Source organism: Oncorhynchus clarkii, chromosome 19 (assembly GCF_045791955.1).
Source record: "Oncorhynchus clarkii lewisi isolate Uvic-CL-2024 chromosome 19, UVic_Ocla_1.0, whole genome shotgun sequence".
In the NCBI taxonomy this organism is placed as follows: Eukaryota; Metazoa; Chordata; class Actinopteri; order Salmoniformes; family Salmonidae; genus Oncorhynchus; species Oncorhynchus clarkii.
In genome coordinates this window covers 16,554,264-16,578,069 of record NC_092165.1, presented here as the reverse complement: position 1 = coordinate 16,578,069, position 23,806 = coordinate 16,554,264, and the positions used below count along the sequence as shown (strand labels likewise).

The window sequence follows — 23,806 nt, the reverse complement described above, 5'->3', positions numbered from 1 at the left end:
TCCTGTAACTAGTGCCCATCTCTACTACACTTATATCCTTTACTTCTGCCATACAGTACCTACTTACACTTATAAAAGTCAGGAGCATATGATTTTATCTCGGCATGGCAATAGCATTTGATGATGCTCAGTACTTTGGCGCAGGTTTGAAAACCATGTCATGTATTCATTCTGTAAAGATTTCTGTGTCAAAAGGCTCACGGTTCCTGTACTGAAATCCATATGCATGCAATTGTACAGCCAACAGGTTAACAGCCAAAGAAAAGGCACCCAGCAGAGCAAACATGCATGTCTCTTCTTCTTCACCACATTCTACCTTTCTAACAGGCGATGGCTGACTGCTGCCCCACGGCCTACCCATGTAAGGGGTAGGCCGGGGGGGAGGGGGGAGAAGAGAGCCAGTACAGGTCAGATAAGTCGAGCTCACCTTCAGCAGAGAGGCTGCAGAGCATTACAGCCCTAATGGCTCACGTGTTTAGGCTGACCTCACCACCACCAGCTTTAGTCTCCAGAAGAAGAAGAAGAAGAAGCTGTTGGGAGGATTCTAATACAACCCCCCCCCCCCCCCCCCCCCTCTCACCACCTCCTGCCCTCTGTCCATCCCTGCATGTGCTTACTTACAGCTCCATATGACGATGAGCCTCCGTAATGGACAGGTCTTTGACAGACGCCCAATTCTACACATGGACTGGTACTGTAGGCCTATAGCGAACACAACATGGCTTTTGAGCCTTGGTGACATTGTACTATAAACAGGCTACCTGGGGAGGCAGGTAGCCTAGTGGTTAGAGTGTTGGGCCCGTAACCAAAAGGTTGCTAGATTGAATCCCTGAGCTGACAAGGTAAAAATCTGTCATTCTGCCCCTGAACAAGGCAGTTAACCCACTGTGCCTAAGACATCATTGTAAATAAGAATTCTTAACTGACTTGCCTAGTTAAATAAACTAGATATGATTTTATTTTCGTTTATAAAAATAAAACAAGTCCACTGATGTTACCACAGTAAACATCATAAACAGCTATGTCTTTGAAAATGGGCAACAAGTGTAGTACATTTACATTTTGGTCATTTTGCAGACACTCTTATCCATAGCGACTTAACCCAGCTTTAGGAAGAGTCTTGGTGGTTCCAAACTTCTTCCATTTAAGAATGATGGAGGCCACGGTGTTCTCTGGGACCTTCAATGCTTCAGACATTTTTTTGGTACCCTTCACCAGATCTGTGCCTCAACACAATCCTGTTTCGGAGCTCAATTTCAAGTCTCATAGCAAAGGGTCTGAATACTTATGTAAATATGGTATTTCTGGTTTGTATTTTTAATACATTTGCAAAAAAATTGAAAACTCGCTTTTGCTTTGTCATTAGGGCGTATTGTGTGATGAGGGGGAAAAAGTATGTGGACACCCATTCAAATGTGTGGATTCGGCTATTTCAGCCACACTGGCTGCTGACAGGTGTATAAAATTGAGCACACAGCCATGCAATCTCCATAGACAAGTCAGTTCATAAAATGTATGCCCTGCTAGAGCTTCCCTGGTCAACTGTAAAAGTTGTTATCGTGAAGTGGAATTGTCTAGGAGCAACAACGGCTCAGCTGCGAAGTGGTAGGCCACACAAGCTCACAGAACGAGAGTGCCGAGTACTGAAGCGAGTAAAAAATATCTGCCCTCAGTTGCAACGCTCACAACCAAGTTCCAAACTTCTTTATTTAACGGTTATTTTACCAGGTAAGTTGACTGAGAACACATTCTCATTTACAGCAACAACCTGGGGGAAATTCACAGGGGGATGAAGGAACCAATTGTAAGCTGGGGATGATTAGGTGACGGTATGAGGGCCAGATTGGGAATTTATCCAGGACACAGGGGTTAACACCCCTACTCTTACTATAAGTGCCATGGGATCTTTAGTGACCACAGAGAGTCAAGACACACGTTTAACATCCCATCTGAATGACAGCAACCTACACAGGGCAATGTCCCCAATCACTGCCTTAGGGCATTTTGGTATTATTTTAGACCAGAGAAAAGAGTGCCTTCTACTGGCCCTCTAACATCACTTCCAGGAGCATCTGGTCTCCCATCTAGGGAGTGACCAGGAACAACCTTGCAAAGCAAGCCAGCAGTGGGATGGAAGGTGGTATGCTGCTGGCTCTGGAAGCAACGTCAGCACAAGAACTGTTCGTCGGGAGCTTCATGAAATGGGTTTCCATGGCCGAGCAGCCGCACACAAGCCTAAGATCACCATACGCAATACCAAGCGTCGGCTGGAGTTGTGTAAACTCGTTGCCATTGGACTCCAGAGCAGTGGAAACGCGTTCTCTGGAGTGATGAATCATGCTTCACCATCTGGCAGTCCGATGGACAAATCTGCGTTTGGCGGATTCCAGTAGAACGCAACCTGCCCTAATGCATAGTGCCAACTGTAAAGTTTGGTGGGGGAGGAATAATGGCCTGGGGCTGTTTTTCATGGTTCGGGCTAGGTCCCTTAGTTCCAGTGAAGGGTAATCTTAATGCTACAGCATACAATGACATTCTAGACGATTCTGTGCTTCCAACTTTGTGGCAACAGTTTGGGGAAGGCCCTTTCCTAGTTCAGCATGCACAAAGCGAGATCCATTCAGAAAAGGTTTGTTGAGATCGGTGTGGAAGAACTTGACCTGCCTGTACAGAGCCCTGACCTCAACCTCATTGAACACCTTCGGGATGAATTGTATCGCAGACTGTGAGCCAGGCCTAATCGCCCAACATCTGTGCCGACCTCACTACTGCTCTTGTCGCTGAATGGAAGCAAGTCCCTGTCACAATGTTCCAACATGTAGTAGAAAGCCTTCCCAGAAGAGTGGAGGCTGTTATAGTAGCAAAGGGGGGACCAACTCCATATTAATTCCCATGATTTTGGAATGAGATGTTTGACGAGCAGGTGTGCACATACATGTCATTTAATATGTGTATCAACCTACTGGTAGAGCTCTTTTGGTTAGTACACTACACAAACTGTCTTATGTAACCATTCCACACGTAATATATCACACTAATTTGAGAGTCATAGATTCACGTTGACTATGTTGCGTCTAATCTCTGAGGCCAGGCTACAATACCACGGCCTGGTAGGATAAGGCCTATCAATAGGGTTGGGTTCTGGTCTTTCAAGCAACATGATCTCACGTTTTCCCCTGAAGTCAAATAAAGACAGAAGAAGACCTTAGGTAAGGTCGATTCCTGTCACGTGGCTGGTAGGCAGGTACACAAAGTAGAGGGGGAGGAGTCACCTCACCATAGGATTGACTGTTAGTTTCTGTAATCTCCACCCCTTCGGTGCTAAGGAAATTTTAGAGCAGATTTACATGAGCTATTCAGTCTACAGTTGTAGCCTAAAGGAACTTGTCACTCAGGATTGGCTTTACTGGCAAATTCTTCGCCACCTACCTTATTTTCTTCTGTACAGCGTCCAACAGGAGACTGCAAGTGTGGTAAATTAGTACTTTTATTTAAATTGTTACGCACTGTTTTGTGTTTTGTGTTTGATATTGCATTGGTTTGGATGGTGGTTTGGCAAGGTGGACTAGGTGATTAGTTGATTGGCTCTGGCCTGTGTTCTTGCAACTATGCAAGAGAACAGGGCTCATTGTTGATCTAATGATATATTTTCTATTTACAATGTTTTACATTTCTTTTGAGTCTTAGCGTTGGAGGAAATTGCCAGTAAAGAAATGTGAACTGTAAGCTTGGAGGTTTTAAATTAGCCTAATTGGTTTAACAATTCTAAGCATCTATCACCTATCACCTCACCTGACACACGGCTTCTGCTTATAGATGCCTGCTCTGTCATAACCACACGAATAAGACGCACGTTTTAAAGATATCGGACAGGTTTTCGAGATACCTTTCCAGGGTTTTGATAATCATAATAGCCTAGGCTAAGCTTGGTTGATGCAGGTACATGGAGAAATCAAATTGTAATCAAGTCAACTGAATGTATAGTATTCGTGCAAAGTATTCATCTTTCAAAATCAATATCGATTATGTTTAATTAAGCAATGATATGGATTTATGTGAGATTGCCATTCAGCCGATAGAGCTGCAGAGATTTGATTTTCAACAGGACTGGACAGGACTTTGAAAGTCAGCGGTTTTACAAGTACTAGAGATAGCGGGGTAGGATTAATCTATAAGTTAACACTGCTGTATTTCATTTATGGTTATGCCAATGTACAAACACACCAACTAGAGGATATACATTAGATTGGACAGAAAATAGTGATCTATCGCAGTTTTTTTCAAGCCCTGGTCTGTGAGCGGCTTGAGAAAAGTTTTATTTAAGAAGCCCTCAAAGAAAGAAGGCCTATAGCTTATTGGTTCCTGGTAGGCGTACAATAAATGTTGATACACAGGGCTTGTACACTGAGTGTACAAAACATTAAGAGCACCTTCCCAATATTGCATTGCACCCCCATACCCCTTTGGCCCTCAGAACAGACTAAATTAGTCGGGGCATGGACTCTACAAGGTGTCTAAAGCATCCCACAGGGATGCTGGCCAATGTTGACTCCAATGCTTCCCACAAGTTGTGTCAAGTTGGCTGGATGTCCTTTGGGTGGTGGACCATTCTTGATACATAAGAAACTGTTGAGCGTTGCAGTTGTTGACACCGACTACCATACCTCTCAATTGTCTCAAGGCTTAAAAATCCTTCTTTAACCTGTCTCCACGCCTCCATCTACACTGATTGAAGTGGATTTAGCAAGTTACATCAACAAGGGATCACAGATTTCACCTGGTCAGTCATGGAAACAGCAGCTGTTCAAAATGTTTTGTACACTCAGTGTATATAAATCTTGGCCTACAACTTAGTGAACTAAGGTTCACATTGGGCCTATTGATTGGGCCTATTGATTGGTCCTATTGATTGGGCCTATTGATTGGGCCTATTGATATTTCTACAGATGTGATGTGATGATTGACCTTGTAATAATCCTCTCGCTTCCCCGTTTGTGTTTTCCAGACACTAATATGAGGAAACCTTTATATGCCCCAGACCCTGGAGAACATCAGGAGCCAGTCGGTTGTTGTGTTTAGAGGACTATGCTCTCCTCGACACCGTAAGGCAAGTGCTCGTGCTAAACCAGCCAGAGCAGCCTCACAGCCAGCCTGAGCCTCAGCCTCCACCTATGCAACAGCGATGGAATTGATGCTCCCAGGTGCTGACATGGGGCCCCAGAAGGACTCCTTCCCCCTGAGCAGAAGGCATCACTACCTCCACGTCCGGAGAAAACTGAGGCCCATAAGGATTCTAGCTTTCGTCCTCAGCATTGTGACTCTCAGCACAGTCTTCTCATTGGGTGCCTTCCAGTGGACTACTTCTTCTACTGGGCTCGCTGGAAATGGAGGGGATCTACTTTCCTCCTCCCCCGCTGCTATGTCCGGGGGAGACCTACTGCAGTCGGCCCCCCGCAGAACACTGCTCACCACCAAGCACCAGGGAGGCCACAACGTCTCTAGGATGGAGGACATGCCCGTGGCCATGAAGTCTTCCATGGATGAGATGAACCAGGGGGACTACCCCACGGATCTCTTCAACCTGGAGGAGAGAAGGCAGGGGGCTGTGGGTCTGCACATGTTTGGGATGTTGTACATGTTCATCGCCTTAGCCATTGTGTGCGACGAGTTCTTTGTCCCGGCCCTAACTGTGATCACAGAGAAACTTCAAATCTCGGACGACGTTGCCGGGGCAACCTTCATGGCGGCCGGGGGTTCTGCCCCGGAGCTTTTCACTTCCGTCATCGGGGTGTTCATCTCCCACAGCAACGTGGGCATAGGAACCATTGTGGGTTCGGCCGTGTTCAACATCCTGTTTGTCATCGGGATGTGCGCGTTGTTCTCCAAGGAGGTTCTCCAGCTGACCTGGTGGCCCCTCTTTAGAGACGTCTCCTTCTACATCATTGGTCTGTTGATGCTCATCCTGTTTTTTTTGGATAACCAGATCTTTCTGTGGGAAAGTATCGCCTTACTGATGTGCTACTTGAGTTATGTGACATTTATGAAGTTCAACGCAAATGTAGAGACCTTCATAAAGAGTAAATTGGGCCAGAATCAAGTGGATGAGGTGGAGGCCGCTCCTAAGGTGAGTTTTGCCGCCACCTTTTCCTCCCCAGATGTATTCTTAACTCACGTTCCTTTTGCTTTTGGCAGGAGGCTGCACGCATGCAGCGTAAGGAAAGGGTATTTAAAAGTCGTCCCGAGGGCCAGGTAAACGGACAGACGCCAAACCTCTGCCTGCCCAGGGATTAACATGGGGTTTAGCTGCATGTCACCTGTGCATGGCCTCACAGAGATGGCCCTCCCTATTCGTGCTGACTAAGTCAAACCACCAAGCAGGTCGCTCCATGGAGTCTTCCATCCACTCCCATATTAAATAACAGGCCTCTGAGCCCTTTGCAAAGCTGGCTCACCATACATACAGCCCTCGCAGTGGTCAGTCAACTAACTTTACGCAAATCTAGTTTTCCCTTAAACGTTTTAAACATACACAAGACACATTTACACAGCCAATGTTTAGGAAATGTATATGCCATTTAAGTAATAAATATGTAGACTTTTTTTATCTTCTTGATGATGGATACTGTAATTACACACCATTTATTAACTTTGTCATTAACTTCGACCTATAGGAAATCAGTTACACATTAACTGGTTTACTGAATTCAGTGGTCTGTGGTTATCTGAGGGAGTCTTAAACATTGGAACCAACCAGCTGTCGACTTATACCAGGAATTGTCAATATCTGTAATGGGCTGCAAATGGGGGAGGGTGGTTGCTCTGACGAGGTCTCAATGTTTGGAGATTCCAATTCCTATTATCAACATGGCCCCAGAGGGTAGCTTTGTGTGGCCACATTTCTTCAAAGGATCGACACGTTTGAGTGGATAGGCCCGACAATGTGCACTGCACAGTGTGTCCCCTTGAACCGACTTCTCAACAGCTGTATTCAATCAACATCTCTTCATGACCAGAGTTGAGATAAAGACAGTAGGCTAAAGTAGCTTGAGCCCTCACCGTTTTCTTAAAACTCCCACGTGTACTTTATTATCAAGATCGGCTAGCTAGTATTTTTCCAGAAATGCTGGTCCTAATGTAAGAAAACAACAGATTTGAGGACTTGAGACTTTAAAAGGAGGCTATACATACATTTCCATGGGATATAACATTTAGGGTCCGACCCCAAACGACACAGCGAATAAATTGATGTGCGTAGATATAGATCGAATTCATTTAAAAAAAATAATAAACTGCATCATTATCATTCAAAACTCTACTGTTGTGACATATCTCCTACATGTGTCCGACCTGCTGTGTTCTTGTCTTTGTCTTCAGTTGGAGTCTGATTCATTGCTCTCAGATGTTATATACTCAGAGTCACACTCTTACGGAGCCCAGGTGAACCCTAGCTGGATGTTGGCTGTGATTGTTAGGGCTTTACCTGTAGCTTTTTTTTTTTTTTACCTGTATTGCATCCCAATTCAGGTCTTCAGGGGTTTATACTTTAATACTACTGTGCAATTTGGACTAGATTATAGGCCTGTATTTGGCATTTAGAAGACAATAATATCCATATGTACTAATTATTATCATCGTCACACCACATTGAGACACTAGATATTGTAAAGAAATATCTAGCAATGAGGTTTGATATAATGATTCCAGCAAGCAGTACTTTAAAAATACGTAGTTCAATTCATTAATGGTAACTAAAGTTACGAGCCATTTTTTTCTCCTAAAAATACGGACCAATGTTGTAGTGACAGCAACATTTAGTGGATGGCAGCAAACTTTGCTTTTACATAACATGCAAGTATCTGATCAGTGGTTATTTGATGTGTGGTACGTTCCGTTTACACCTCGGATCTTAACGTTGCGACGCGAGCGCCATTATTCAACCCGACTTGAAGAGGTGGTTACTATTTCTATCATCAAGGGGATATAAAAACTCTTGTTTGTATTCCGTCCTTCGGGGAAAACTGCCCTGTTCACAGGAAGTCTCTCATCCTTGTACTGGTCTGACTCCTCAGGGATTTCTTTTAACCAGCCAGCACATGATGTACGACTTGCTTGCCCTCATATGTCTGTAGTTCTTAAGTAATCCCTCTGCAAATCCTCCAATCCATTTACCACAGCTAATTTTAGCCAGGTGCTACTGCTGGTGTGGAGATCAAAACTCATCCAACACTAGGAAAAGTAAAAAAAAAAAAAAAAAAATGTTAACCAATTGTGTTTATTGTTTTGTCATTCAGAGTAAAGTATGTGCTTTTAACCCAAGCCATAGATATGTATAAATATGTAAGACGTTGGAAGTCAGGAAGAACTCACACTACTTGATTATTCTAAGACTTCAATCCTTCTTAAACCCTTAACTGATTACCATTTGTGACGACAGCAAATATAAAGCAACAGACTCCTGGGCCCCGTTTCCCAAAAGCATCTCAAGACTAAGTTCATTGTTAGAACCCTCATAGGAGCATCGTTAAAGCTCCGAGCTGTTTTCCAAAACCATCGTTAGTAAAGTTGCACTTGAAAACGTTCGTTATTTACCAACTGCCTCCAGACCACTCGTACAACAGCCAAGTGTGTCGTTAGATGCTTAATTGCCCTTCTGCGTTACTTTATAGTTACTTTATACACAGAAGGTTTCCACTAAACATAGGCGCCAACATCTTGATGCTATCTGAATCTTCTGTGACCAGCCGGTAACTTCACAGATCACAGATAACTTCTGTGACCAGCCGATAACGAAGCTACAAATTTGCCAATGTTTTTGCAATTGTTACAAACAAGCAAGGGATACAAATATTCTTAAATGAAAAACAAGATGACTGCATTAAAATATAAGTACAGTATAGATCGATATATTTAAACCATACTGAAATCAATTTCATGTTCAATCAGATTTTTTTGTTGTTGCTAATTCTAGGCTACTGTATGTAATTGCCTCAATATATTTAAGGTTGTGTAAAATGTGCGCAATACCTAATTTGTGATGTAGTGTATTATTATAGGGTTAGCATTAAAATAATCTGCCTCAATATTTGCAGCCATAAGTGATAATATATATATATATATATATATATATATATAGGAGCTGAACCGTCGTCAATATTGTGGAATAATTATACTGTTAAAGTAAGACTTGGAAGGCAAAAGCTGATCCGACAGCGGTGCTGCCTTCCGTTCGATCCTATCAGTATCGATACATGAACCAACAACACAGAACGTTTTGTGAAACGCATATGATACTCAGCTGCTATGGGCATGATGCATCGTTAAAACACTCCTAAGCTTAAATGCTGCATTCTATCTACGTGGAAAGCGGGTTTTTACCTCATATGACTGGGGAAATTATATTAATTGCCCATTCAACTCGTAATTAGTAGTGGGAAACGTGTCTATCATCGCCGAGCGCCAACTCATGCTACATGCTGACATTTGACGTCCCCTACTAAGGAAATAACAGCATTTTCAATAACAGCATTTTCGGCAGTTAAATGTAACAACTAAACATTATTTTTTTAAAGCAATTTATTAACATGGTTTTGGAACACTATAATTTGTTTACAAGCATGATAGCTGTAGTTATAGTTTATGGTTGACGCAGCTTGCTGGCCATTGTTGATTGACAAAGTTCAAAGCACGTGAATGCATTACGCATCCAACAGTATTTATGACTTCACAACTTGAAATGACGTCCTTCCCACTTGGTTATGAACGCAGCATTAGTTCCATCGCTATCGGGAATCGGGCCCTGGGCATGATGTGACCAACCTGCTGCAGCTGACTGACTAAAGACACAGAAGCCTACAGTGACTCAAAGAATGAGCAATGAACAGTAGAGGATCTTTTCCACATTACGTGCCTACATCCACTATATATACACACACTGAACAAAAATGTAAGCGCAACATGTAAAGTGTTGGTCTCATGTTTCATGAGCTAAAATGAAAGATCCCCAAAATGTTCCATATGCACAAAAAGCTTATTTCTCAAATATGTTGTGCACATCCCTGTTAGTGAGTATTTCTCCTTTGCCAAGCTAATCCATTCACCTGACAGGTGGGGCATATCAAGAAGCTGATTAATAAACAGCATGATCATTACACAGGTGCACCTTGTGCTCGGGACAATAAAAGGCCACTACAATGTGTAGCTTTTTCACACAATGTCTTGAGGGAGCGTGTAATTGGCATGCTGACTGCAGGAATGTCGAACAGAGCTGTTGCCGGAAAACGTAATGTTAATTTCTCTACCCAAAACTGCATCCAATGTTGTTCTAAAGAATTTGGCAGTACGTCCAACTGGCCTCATAACTGGAGACTGACTATGTGTATGGAGCTGTGTGGGCGTGCGGTTTGCTGATGTCAATGTTGTGAACAAAGTGGAGTTATGGTATGGGCAGGCCTAAGCTATGGACAATGAATACAATTGCATTTTATCGATGGCAATTGAATGCACAGAGATACCGTGACGAGATCCTGAGGCCCATTGTCGTGCCATTCATCTGCGGCCATCAACACGTTTCAGCATGATAATGCACAGCCCCATGTCTAAAGGATCTATAAGCTAAAAATGGCCTAGTTCTTCCATGGCTTGCATACTCACCAGACATGTCACCCATTGAGCATGTTTGGGATGCTCTGGATCGACGTGTATGACAGCGTGTTTCAAAGTTCACGCCAATATCCAGCAACTTCACACAGCCATTGAAGAGAAGTGGGACAACATTCTACAGACCACAATCAACAGGGGCGGCAGGTAGCCTAGTGGTTAGAGCATTGTGCCAGTAACCAAAAGGTTACTAGATCGAATTCTTGAAATGACAAGGTAAAAATCTGTCATTCTGCCCCTGAACAAGGCAGTTAACCCACTGTTCCTAGGCCGTCATTGTAAATAAGAATTTGTTCTTAACTGACTTGCCTAGTTAAATAAAAACAGCCTGATCAACTCCATGTGAAGGAGATGTGTTTACGCTGCATGAGGTAAATGGTGGTCACACCCGATACTGACTGGTTTTCTGATCCACGCCCCTACTTATTTTAAAAGGTATCGGTGACCAACAGATGCATATCTGTATTCCCAGTCATGTGAAATCCATAGATTAGGGCCTAATGAATTTATTTCAATTTCCTTATATGAACTGTAAAATTGTTGAAATTGTGGCATTTTCCGTTTATATTTTTGTTCTGTATAATTCACTAGCGTATAGTACTTAGAATGAAGCAACGTATTGGGAATGCATTCTAAATAGTGTGCTAGTATGGACATTGGAACTCATGTGTAAGAGCTTTTGACTAGCATGATCTGACTGCACTAGGAAGTGTTTTCCGGGCAATTGTTTGTTGTTGCAAGAGACAAGAAGACTGCATGCTTATTTTGCAGGGCAAAAATCTCACTGATGTTTTAGATAGAAAGCAACCGCCAGTGTTCACGTATTTCCATCAACATTCTTCCTGTCAATCATGCCTCTCAATGACATGTAAATGATTGTGGACCATGTTGTAAATGTAATCAAGCGCACCTGATTCTAATAATTACCTGGTTGATAAGCTGAATCAGGTTAGTTACAACTGGGGTTGGAACGAAAACCAACAGCTTTCCAGGAGAAGGGTTGGAGAGCCCTGCTTTATTGTAATGTTTCCCTCAATTGCGAGGGTTCACTTCCTGCGCTAAACCCCAGGGCCACAACTGACCAATCAGCTACACTGCGTTTCATTGTCTCAGAAATCGGGTTATGCTCCAGTCTTTATTATTAATTGTAACTAAAAGTGTACTTGTATTGTTATTGAGTTAACTTCTTTCCCATGAAGAAAGGGTACCGGTAACACACTTAACATTGTATTCTATATCCAATATCTTCTATATCCAATGGACACCGACCGGGGTCCTTAAGGGTTGTAACACCACCCAAGTAACAACCATTATTCAACCCAATACAGAATAAGTGTAACAAAAGTGTGAGGTTCGAATCAAACGTCACATTGTGACATGTGAAGGTTGTTATGAGAGTTAACATGAAGGGGTTGAAATTACTGTTCTAAATACGGTTATCTCTGTGGATTAGTCCTCTCTAAGTCTGGGAGCTTGGCGGGTCAGGTGGACACAATTGACTTCTGCCTTGCAAGGAAACTTGCAGAAACTCCCGGCTTCGCAGAAAGCCTTGGCTGGCTGGCTGTCAGCCTTATGGCATTTACGGCTACAGTATACTGTGAAGAATTGTTATTTCGAAAAGCGTCGTCACGTGTTCCTTACAAAGATCTTAAAGATCATTTTGTTTGGCAGTTTGAATTAATTACACTTTAATTAATCGCATTACATAACAAGGCAGTTAACCCACTGTTCCCCGGGCGCCGAAGACGTGGATGTCGATTAAGGCAGCCGCCCGCACCTCTCTGATTCAGAGATGTGGAAGACACATTTCAGTCGAATGCGTTCAGTTGTACAACTGACTAGGTATCCCCCTTTCCCTTTCCTCCCCTAACATGCACTTTCCAATGGTGCAGTTACCCTCTGCAGTGCAAGTTTGATTGAATTCCAGGCTTAGCTATTTCCTGTTGAGGCACTGAAAGAAGTAAAAAAAAATATGTCTTTGATATTTATGTTGATTTTCTCTTCCAGATATTTGTTTTAGTACAGTGTGTGCATGTATGCATGTCCAGTTTGTGTGTTTGCTTGTATGTTTATATGTATGAGTATGAAAGTATGAGTATGAAATCCCTGCAAATTCCCTCTCCAAGCCATTCCCCAGCATGTTGGTAAATATTGTTTTAGCTATGAGGACATGTCTAGTGTTTGATCACGCTTCTACAGCAAAAACACTTTGTGGAAAATAGTACTTAAAGTAACTAAAAAAAAGTATATTTCCATCGTTATTGTAGAGGTATAAAGGGAGTTAGGGCGCCCAAGCTACTTAATATAAAAAACAATGGCAGTGAATGTAAAGATCCCTATTAATCAATTAACTTTAATTAACTTCAATTACCCTGTTTGTGGATCAAATGGATCACCCATTAGTGCATTGTTTACTCAATCCCAGATTCTGTACCTAGAGACATCTATGCCTCTATCATTTTGGCAAGAGTTAATAACTATCAATTTGACGGTGTTCTATTATAATGATAGGAATCACAGTTCATCCTGTGCGCCTGTGTTCTTTTTGGTATTTGTTTTTATATGTAGAGTCATACATGATTTACCTCAAAATGAATGTCTAGATAGGCCTACAGAATTTGTCAAATCATTATTTGACCTTTAATAAATCCCTTTCCTGCAGTCAAATGACCAAATCGCCCTCCAGCGGCCTCGTTGGAATGTTAAAATGTTTCATAATTTCATAATTAATCAACATTAAAAAATTGAAAAATGAAACACAGAAAATCCAGTGTTTGTATGTCAAATGGCTTTGTTATATTTCAGTCTTCTGTGATGCATATAAAGTGTAATGTTGGGGATGCAAACTCAAAACGGAATACATTTCAACTCTATACCAGACATGGTACAGGTGTCTTCTTTTTTCAGCCCATAACCATGTGTGTGAGTTGTATACATTTGTTTCAAAGTAGATGTGTTTAAGACTACCAAGAAACACTTTGTGACCCTAATTTAGCCCACTGCAGTAAAGGGTTCATGCTATAAGCTATAGCCAGTATAAGGCCAAGGACTTTTCAGTTGAACAAAGATGGATTTGTAAAGTATTATTGCTACATTTGTATCGTGTAGACCCCATTTGTTTCTACCCCATTTGTGGCTACGCCAAAAACCTAGAGTATTCTCCAAACCCACTCCCTTCCTGACCTAGGTGGGAGTTCTGTTAAGATTCTATTTCTACACGGTCCGTGTTTATGTCCTGTTGACGTCAAATCCCAAAATCAAACGCATTCATCGCGTTACAGCAGGTATAAAAGGTGCAGTGAAATGCTTGTGTGCTAGGGACGATAATGGCGCCCATTTCAGACCACATTACACACAGCAGACCAACTGTTAAGCAAACTGGTCAGTGTGGTGAGAACGGGACAGGTTGGAAATGTGACTGTGTGGCGGTGTTTTGGCGGTGGTTTCAGAGGGGATAAAAGGCACCATGTCTGTACATTTTACATTTTAGTAATTTAGCAGACGCCCTTATCCAGAGCGACTTACAGGGGCAACGAGTTTAATTGCCTTGCTCAAGGGCACACCGGCAGATTTTTCACCTCGTCGGCTCGGTGATCTGAACCAGGGGCCTTTCGGTTACTGGCCCAATGTTCTTAAACTGCTAGACTAAATGCCTCCCACAGTAAGCCAGGCCACATTGCAAACCTCCAGCAGTTCTCCATCTTGCCAATTCATCCATTCCTAACCCTAAGCTCCGGCAGCAGATGCTCTGCAGGTTATTAGGCTCGATGCCTAATAAATAACCTGTATGACCCGTTAGGGCCATGTGAGCATTAGGCAACAGCCAACCGCCGGGAATCAAACACAGCACAGGGCCTTAGCCTGCCTTACTGGAAAGGCCTAAGTTTGGGTGCTCACATGGCTAACGCTCATCCGCTAACACTTTGAGAGACAGCTACTAGTGGCTCTGGATGGATCCTCCTAACCCCAATGAAATCCTTAACTAGACGACATGACTCGGTCTACATTGATACAAACTGGTTGTGTAATTGTTGTCCCATTTTGTCCCAAATAGCAGGGCTGTTCAGGGTTTTCAACTCTGCTAATTGAAGAAAATAGTTGAAATTCTGTATTATTTTTTTTATTGGTAATCATAGTCTAGAATTTTTTTTATTGAATCATACAATAGTTAACTACCATATGGCTAACACTTGGCCTATGTCTGCTTAGTCAAATTGCTCTTGTAAACTCAAGACTTTTAGTTCCTATAATTCAAGATGTTCCTTCTTCCATTTTTAAAGGAAATAAATATTAGGATTGTCATGTATTCCCATTCGCTTGTTTTGTGGTGTGAAGATACAGTTAGCTATAGTATAACACTGTGTCTGACCACAGCAAGCTGCTGTTTTGTCGTCTTTGCGCAGGGTTTCATTGAAGTTATTCACTCATTTCATATTATTGATTTACAGTGCCTTCATAAAGTATTCAAACCCCTTGACTTTTCCCCACATTTTGTCGTGTTACAGCCTGATTTTAAAATGGATTACATTTAAAAAGAAAAATTGTCACTGGCCTACATGCAACACCACATGATGGCAATGTTTTTCACTTTTTTTCCCCAAATTAATTAAAAAGGGAGACCTACTGCTTGCTTTGGTATCATACTGTACCTTACATTCCAAACAAAAAAAGCAGTATGCTTTCTCAATTTAATTTCTCTCTCAAACGGTTGTGTAAAACGGGATTCTGTCTCCACAACTGTAATGTATATGTCCTCTGAAGAACTGTTGGCTTTAGATTAGAGGAGCTGCATCTGTAGGTTTTACAAGCTTTATGTCTTCCCAGCTGCCAAGTATTCCCAGCTGCATTACAATCTGTACATTCTCTATGGGTCATTTTGAAACCGGCTTACCTAATTGACCGTTTGATAACCTGATAATTTATCATGACGGCTGCTTCTATTTCATTCATTAGGCCATACCGTCTTGTCAACAACTAGCATTTCCTGGAAGATTATGTTTTCTGTTTAAGCGCGATTTCGTGTGACTTCATACATGCACGTCTTTCTCTTTACCTCTTCCCTTTGAAGGCAACCACGGGTGACGACGAAAACAAGTTGACGGTACGTTTATGGTCTGTCGTGGCATCTTAATCTGTATTTACATGTGTCATGTTGACAGTACTGAATATCCAGTGTTCTTATTCAGCAAGCACACAAAGCACGTTGTCATAGACAACAATGCTGCATGAATACAATGAAATGTAATGGTGCACAAATGTGGACCATTTGTGGACCACTCTAAATACCCATGTATTCAGAGTGTTGGCCCAATGCAGTTTCTGCATTATGACACATTTACACGACACTTCAACATTCAACATGGCAGCCATGTTAGCTCCCCACTAACGAATGATTTACTTGGGGAATATTTCCCCAAAAATATTATAAAACTGAATGTCTCGGAGCATTATGATGCATTTACATGACACCGAAACATTCTATAACAACCATTTTAGCTCCCCATTAACATTACATGGGCAATATTTAAACATTGCTATGTAACGTTCAGTTACAGTTCAGAATTAGAACAAAAGTTGATCTAACTCTCTAAATATATGAACTCTAAATATATGAACTCTCTAAATATATGAACTCTCTAAATATATGAACTCTAAATATATGAACTCTCTAAATATATGAACTCTCTAAATATATATAGCTGGTTTGCACTACAAGGCACTGCATTATTGACACTCACGCACTTGACACGTCGCACTGTGTATTCACTGTGCATACCACTTTGTTCAACTGCCTCATTGTTACACCACTGTGTACCAAAGACACATATGCATTGTGAGCTCAAGGTTGGGGTCAATCCAGGAAAGTAAAAACGAAACTCAATTCATACATTGAATTTCAGTTCACTTGACTGAATTGAAAACCAAATAGACTCCACCCCTGCAGTTTTAGATTAGAGCTATGTAATGAAGCTGTAGATTAAAGCTTTGTATAGAAGCTATAGAATATCTAGTATTGAAGCTATAGATTAGAGCTATGTATTAAAGCAATAGAGGATCTAGTATTGAAGCTATAGATTAGAGCGATGCATTAAAGCTATAGATGATCTAGTATTGAAGCTATAGATTAGAGCGATGCATTAAAGCTATAGATGATCTAGTATTGAAGCTATAGATTAGAGCGATGCATTAAAGCTATAGATGATCTAGTATTGAAGCTATAGATTAGAGCGATGCATTAAAGCTATAGATGATCTAGTATTGAAGCTATAGATTAGAGCGATGCATTAAAGCTATAGATGATCTAGTATTGAAGCTATAGATTAGACCGATGCATTAAAGCTATAGAGGATCTAGTATTGAATCTATAGACTATCATCTGGTATAGAGACGTTAAAGCAGCCTATGCCCTTGGTCTCTACTGCAGGCCAAGCCCCGTCTCCAGAGAGGAGGCTCATCAGCCTCCCTCCACAACACCCTGATGAGGAATAGCATCTTCCAGCTCATGATCCACACCCTGGACCCCCTCAGTGAGGGTGAGGGACTGGGGGGTAAAACAACAGGTTTTTTTGTCACACCTTCAATATAGACACACTTCCAATATCTATATTTGATGTATTTGTTTCAATGTGTTTCTGTATTAGACATGTTTTCATCATTTCTCATTCATAGAAACCAAGTCAAATGTTTTGTTTTACGTTTCCATTAGTGGGGAATCCGTAGCTAGGTTTCATATCGTTAGGGTTCATCACTGACTCTAGGCAGCAACGATTTGTGTTTCAGGGCGATTCAAAGAGAAGGCCTCCATTCTCCACAAGATGGCCAAACAGAAATGTCAAGATGGCGGGGACGGGGAAAAACCCAACGGTGTCGCAGGTGAGCTTTACATTTCAAATGTACGTAAATGTTAAATACTTTATACGTGTCATATACTATATTAAAAACTGGGTGGTTCCAGCCCTGAATGTTGATTGCCTGAAAGCCATGGTATAAGAGACCGCATACCATGGGTATCACAAAACATATATTTTTACTGTTCTAACTACATTTGTAACCAGTTTATAATATCAATAAGGCACGTCTGGGGTTTGTGGTATATGGTCAATATACCATGGCTAAGGGCTGTGTCCAGGCACTCCGTGTTGCGTCGTGCTTAAGAACAGCCCTTAGCCATGGTATATTGGCCATATATCACACTCCCTCAGGCCTTATTGCTTAAATATACTGTATATACATAATATATATTATATTACATCCTCCAGTGACTCTCACCGTCTCTCCTTCAAGTCTAACTCCTGGCGTATGTCTGTCTGTCTGTCTGTCTGTCTGTCTGTCTGTCTCTCTAAGCAGACAAAAACATCCCCAACAGTTCCAACGTCACAGTGGAAGTCACTTCGCCTGCAAACGGCGACGTAGGACCGGTAGGCTTTGTCTACCAAATACCTCCAAAATCAGTGACATGATGTTTAAGAGAGTAACTGACACACATGTTTAAGAGAGTAACCCCCCCCCCCCCCCCCTCTGTTTGGTAGGCGGAGGAGGAGGAAGATGAGGATGCTCCTCTGAGTTTGGAGTGGCCGGAGACGAACCGCAAACGAATAACGTATCTCCTTATCCTCCCCATCGTCTTCCCCCTGTGGCTCTCTCTGCCGGATGTCAGGAGAGAGGCAAGTGGAGCTGCTCCTCAGACTACGTTAACATTTAGGGTGTAGCTACGGTTGGTTGATTGATTTGTGAAAGTCTATGACGCTTTAAAAAAGGACAACCTTTCTTTCTTTTTCTTTTTTGCAGACTTCCACAAAATTCTTCCCCATAACTTTCATTGGTTCCATCTGTTGGATTGCTGCCTTCTCCTACCTCATGGTGTGGTGGGCTCATCAGGTAAGCCCCTCCCTGACACATGTCACTTTCATTCTGAGCCAATCAAAGCATAGGGTTTGGTGTCAATCATTACCTCACCTCACCTATGGCCTTTTGATTATTGTGGAAGCGTATCAGTCTGTGTGTGACCACGACACGTAATCAAGAGCCAACCAATCCAAACAAGTTCCAGTCAATCGATTGAGTTCTAGCCGTGCCTATCGCCAGACGTCATAACGCCGAATCTGATTCTTTGTCTTTGTTTGAACAATGTAGTTAACCCATTTTCACTCTCAGGTTGGAGAGACCTTCTGGATTACAGAGGAGATCATGGGATTGACCATATTAGCAGCTGGTACCTCAATCCCTGACCTAATCACCAGTGTCATTGTAGCCCGGAAAGGCCTTGGTGACATGGCTGTGTCCAGCTCTGTGGGCTCCAACATATTTGACATCACCGTGGGGTAAGTTGGTCCAAAAGCACATTTAAAATGCTGTTTGCATGAATGAGTCATTTTTTAAAATGTTTTCTCAGGCAAGCTCTATCGCTGCACATTTGCAGTGTGACAGTAGTTTGGCACAGATCTATGCTCTTTTGCATGGCAAAAAGGCTCAACTGCAACTATGATTTCACTTTACCACCATATAGTCCACTCTAGACAGTAACGGTACATGTGATTCCTCTGTTCCTCCGTCTACCCTTCCAGCCTGCCGTTTCCTTGGCTCATCTACGGCCTGGTCAATGACTTCAAGGCGGTGCAGGTGAGCAGCAACGGCCTGTTCTGCGCCATCGTGCTCCTCTTCCTCATGTTGCTCTTCGTCATCATCTCCATCGCCTCCTGCAAGTGGAAGATGAGCAAGGTGCTGGGAGGCCTCATGTTTTTACTGTACATCTTCTTCCTGGTAACCAGCGTCATGCTGGAAGACAAGATCATCGTGTGTCCCATCTCCATCTGAAGGCCCCTCTTCAACCCCAACCTCCTGGAAACACAAACACACCTTCTCTCTCACACACACACATACATACAGTACACACAATCATTTGATCCTCCCGTTGTCAATGGGGGCTTCCATTGGGAGGAGCAGTAGAAAACTAGCCTGACTTGATTGATTGATTCCAAATGCCCGAGCACAACCTGCAAATGATCATTTGTGAACTTTGAGCAGGGCAGACGGACCTGTCGATGAGGGATTGATTCACGATGCTACTGCCCAATGGGATGGGTTTCTCCCCATGTCACATGACCACATCCGAGAGCTTCCATTGGTTTAAATCTGTCGTTGACTGACAAACAGGCGATTGTAATCACGTCCATGTCGGAGAGTAGGGGACCACGTCTGGTTACTCCAATCCAGAGGACTATGTGATATGATTAGAGAATAGATTTGAATATGCCAGGTATCAACTGTCCATCCGTCAAAAACATTGATGGCTGTATGAAGTGGAGCTCTGGAAAAGGTCCTGCACGTCCTAACCAGAAAGTGGAACCTGGCAGAGAAATGGAAGAGAGGTTCAACAGATGCAATAAATATCAAGGCATGAGGAACATGGTTGGATCCACCAGCAGGTAGATTAAAGAGCAGCGCCTCAGCTTTCACAGAGTTTACCGAACTCCAGTAAATCGCGATCAATTTGCACAGGTCCTTGCTATAAGAGTGTCTGAGGATTGCGTGGATCAAGCGGAAGTGTTTTTCTTGATTTTTGTAAATTAGTTTTCAGTTGTATTTATATTACAATTGCTTAATTTGCAAAACCCAAAAGGTTTTTGTTCTCAAATCAAAATCTAGAATTTGTACAGTTCTGATTGGGCTTATAACTGTTACATGTTTGTATGGACTTGCAAAGTTTGGAAAGGTTAAAGTGTAAATGAAGAGAAAAATGGTAGTAATATGACGAGGGTGGTTTTGTTTGGGACGATTTTGTGAAGTAAATATAATGTAGTATTTCTAATGTATCTTCTGTTTCTTAAACCCAACCCATATTTTCAAACTTGTTTGACATATAATATTAAGGTGAATCCAGTTGAGCAAATCTATTGTACCTAATGCTACAACAATTGTATGGTTGAAAATGTAACAATACAATTTTTTTTTTCCGGTAAAAGATATATACACTGTGCTCCACTTATTCTATACGCAAATCAGCTTAAAATGGTCGACAGGTGTGATGTAGGGACACACTTTTTCAACCCCTTTTAATCAAATGTATTTATAAAGCCCCTTTTACATCAGCAGATGTCACAAAGTCCTATACAGAAATCAAGACTAAAACCCCAAACAATGCAGACGTAGAAGCAGATGTGAAGTGAAAATATATATAAAGGGGTTGTGAACTCTGTACAAATGATCAGTTTTCCATGTTTGATACAGTTTGTATGCTTCAGAATCATATAGGGATATAAATATAAAAAAAATGTATACGTTATTTGTTTGCTTGTTTTCTCTGTATAATAGAGCAAACAGTAACATGTATATCTGAATAACAGCCTGTTTTTTTTCTCACTTGTGATCAACTGAACAGAATAAGGGGTTTACGATTTTATATTGACCAAAAGCAAAATAGCATGTGAATGATATTCTCAGAATAATCGATAGTTCTACACTGTAAAAAAAAAATTCTATATGTTTCTTCTCCACTATAAGATCGATCATAAAAAATGTCAAACTATTTAGTTGCTTCAGAATTGTTACCTTACCGTTGCTGTATGGGGCTTGCCCTTTGACTGGCAATGGCAAACCCTATCCCTATCACAGGATTCTCCAACCATGTTCCTGGCGCGCTACCTAGGTTTTCAATCCAACCACAGATGTAACTAACCGGAGTCAGTTGATCAACCAACTAATTATTAGAATCAGGTGCGCTAGATTAGGGTTTGAGCGACAATTCATAAGACGTTAGCTCTCTAGGAACAGGTTTGGAGAGCCCTGCTATAGCACATGAAGCATACAGTATGTGCATCACCACAATTAAGTTGTTTTCTTATAAATAATTGTTAAGATAACAAGCCCAATTTTGCAATACTTGTACCATAATAGTGACTTGTTATATTATCACATCCTAGTGGGCAAAACTGGTGTAAAATATGTCTTTTGGAAAGAGATGTGCAGTGGAAACAACGTCTTTTGAACCATATTTGCTCACTGGGATATGCTATATGTGATTTTTAACAATAATAATTGAACCATCTGAGACTGAATAGGCAACAACAACAAAAAGATCCACTATATTGACAACTAAAATAATGGATTATCTTTGTTAAAAGATTATTAATGTATTACTGTAACCCCTTTCACTTTTTGTTAATTTCTCTAAGCCAATTTCATCATTGTCAATTTGTTTTCTCTCGCGAATGCAATGTTTATGCATACCAACAGTTTGTAAACTGTAATGTAAACTGATAATGATAATTCCATCTTCTGTTTAGACCAATATCGCTTCCACTGCTTTAGGGTTTAATGTTATTGATATGTATAGAACATGTTTAAAATACAGATAACTTTCATGACTTTAGACATCCACGTTGCATTAATAAAGAAACACTTTCATATAGTGGGTTATTTCTTGATCTTTTTTTCAATGGATCTTATGCGTGTGTAACATTTAATGCATGGATGAGTAAGGAAGGAAAAACGGTCAATATACAGAACTATATGGACAGCGTGGAAGTCTATCATAATAACACAGAACAAAGAATGAACGGCAATGCTTTTATATTTCTGTTACATACCATATATTTAAGTATGAATCGTGTATTTGAATCATAATCATGTATACTTGAATCATGTAAAATATTGTTTTAAAAAAATCATATCAGTCATTCTGTATAAAATGTCATGATAATAAATGAAACTTTGTTTGAAATTTAGGTGTAAATTGCTTGGTTTCAGAATCAAATCACCCAAAACGAACCTATCAAAATTATCCAATAAATGTTGTCCTCTACCTTATAATATATAATATAGAAATATTCCTTTTAGGGTGCAATGGTGCATACATTATTGATTTGGTTACCCAAGAATACAAATTTGATATGCACAAGTACATAAGCCAGTAGCGCCACCTAATGGTTAAAAATAAACACTGCAACCAGGGACATATTCAGATGGAAAATATTGAAATAGAAATGTCATGAATAGAGCTGTTAGGATTCCTTTTTCTACTTGTCAGAGGCATCTTTGTTCTTCATAAAAAAATGTTATATCTGAACGTTCCACAAAGTTTCTCCCTGCTGAACGCCCTGATTGTTGGTGGTAGTGGGGGTATTTGTAACATAATTTCGAAAGGGTTTTCTAATGATCAAATAACCTTTTAAAATGATCAACTTGGATTAGCTAACACAACGTGCCATTGGAACACAGGAGTGATGGTTGCTGATAATGGGTCTCTGTACACGTATGTATTTTTTTTAAATCTGCAGTTTCCAGCTACAATAGTCATTTACAACATTAACAATGTCTACACTGTATTTCTGATCAATTTGATGTTATTTTAATGGACAAAAAAATGTGCTTTTCTTTACAAAAAATGACATTTCTAAGTGACCTCAAACTTTTGAACGGAAGTGAATATAACACAGTGTCAACTGGAATCACTGATCTTTTCTTGCAGTCAGTTCCAGATAGGGGAAATTGTTGGCATCGCATGAGGCAACTTTGAAGAAGGGCACATCGAGCTCATCCAGGAACTCCACAGCCATCTGACAAGCGAAGCGAAGCAGTTGGGATGGTCATGCATGTTTTGCTTGAAATCCGGAATATCTACACAGTCGCAGCAGACGAATTCAATAGACATGTGTCATGGAATAACCTCTGACCTCGTCCATCCCAGAAGCGGCGAAGAAGATTCCAACCTCCTTTGCATATTTCTGGAGCTCTCTATATTGTTCATGACTGAACTCTAGATGGCGTTTGTGGTCACCGTATGTCTTTCCCCAGGAATGTTTGGAGGTGTAGGGACGCTCCAGAGCACGCTTGTTGAACTTGTACTAGTTCACTATTCTGAAATTTGGCGCAGTCTGCCCCACAGTCCTGTGAATTGATGCCAACATGAGTAATAGCATCACACACACACACACACACACACACACACACACACACACACACACACACACACACACACACACAATTTCAGTTTATACAAATCCATGCACAGCAGCAGTACACTATCAGGATCACATGCTTTTTGTCCAAAACTGGGCTTAATTTGTCCAGGCAAAATGTAAGAATGTCTCTTCATGTAGCTTCCATTATCTTGGCCATCTTGAATATTTTCTTTGGGATTTCAATATCTCCC

The 23,806-nt window shown here is 41.3% G+C and overlaps 1 protein-coding gene across 10 annotated transcripts; it reads left to right on the top strand.

Moving 5' to 3' along the window:
• The first annotated feature begins 3,367 nt into the window (after positions 1–3,367).
• On the top strand, positions 3,368–22,321 carry LOC139374855 (sodium/potassium/calcium exchanger 2-like). 10 transcript variants are annotated; one of them, XM_071116017.1, is made up of 11 exons: positions 3,368–3,473; positions 5,006–6,124; positions 7,375–7,437; positions 15,725–15,757; positions 17,081–17,189; positions 17,437–17,529; positions 18,004–18,074; positions 18,186–18,320; positions 18,445–18,534; positions 18,811–18,977; positions 19,221–22,321. In XM_071116017.1, the coding sequence occupies exons 2-11, from the start codon at positions 5,183–5,185 to the stop codon at positions 19,468–19,470; spliced, it is 1,953 nt and encodes a 650-aa protein (XP_070972118.1). In that variant the 5' UTR covers positions 3,368–3,473; positions 5,006–5,182; the 3' UTR covers positions 19,471–22,321. The 10 variants fall into 10 exon arrangements, with proteins under 10 accessions (XP_070972118.1, XP_070972117.1, XP_070972116.1 ...); XM_071116016.1 differs by having other exon boundaries at positions 18,001–18,074; XM_071116015.1 differs by having other exon boundaries at positions 17,081–17,204; positions 18,004–18,065.
• Positions 22,322–23,806: the final 1,485 nt, after the last annotated feature.

Bases quoted from the DNA above. Each gene is read 5' to 3' on its own strand.
- LOC139374855 (XM_071116012.1), top strand. From the start codon at position 5,183: ATGGAATTGATGCTCCCAGGTGCTGACATGGGGCCCCAGAAGGACTCC. The intron at 7,438-15,724 runs GTGAACCCTAGC...TTCCCTTTGAAG, and splicing joins CACACTCTTACGGAGCCCAG to GCAACCACGGGTGACGACGA. The intron at 18,321-18,444 runs GCAAGTGGAGCT...TCTTTTTTGCAG, and splicing joins TGCCGGATGTCAGGAGAGAG to ACTTCCACAAAATTCTTCCC.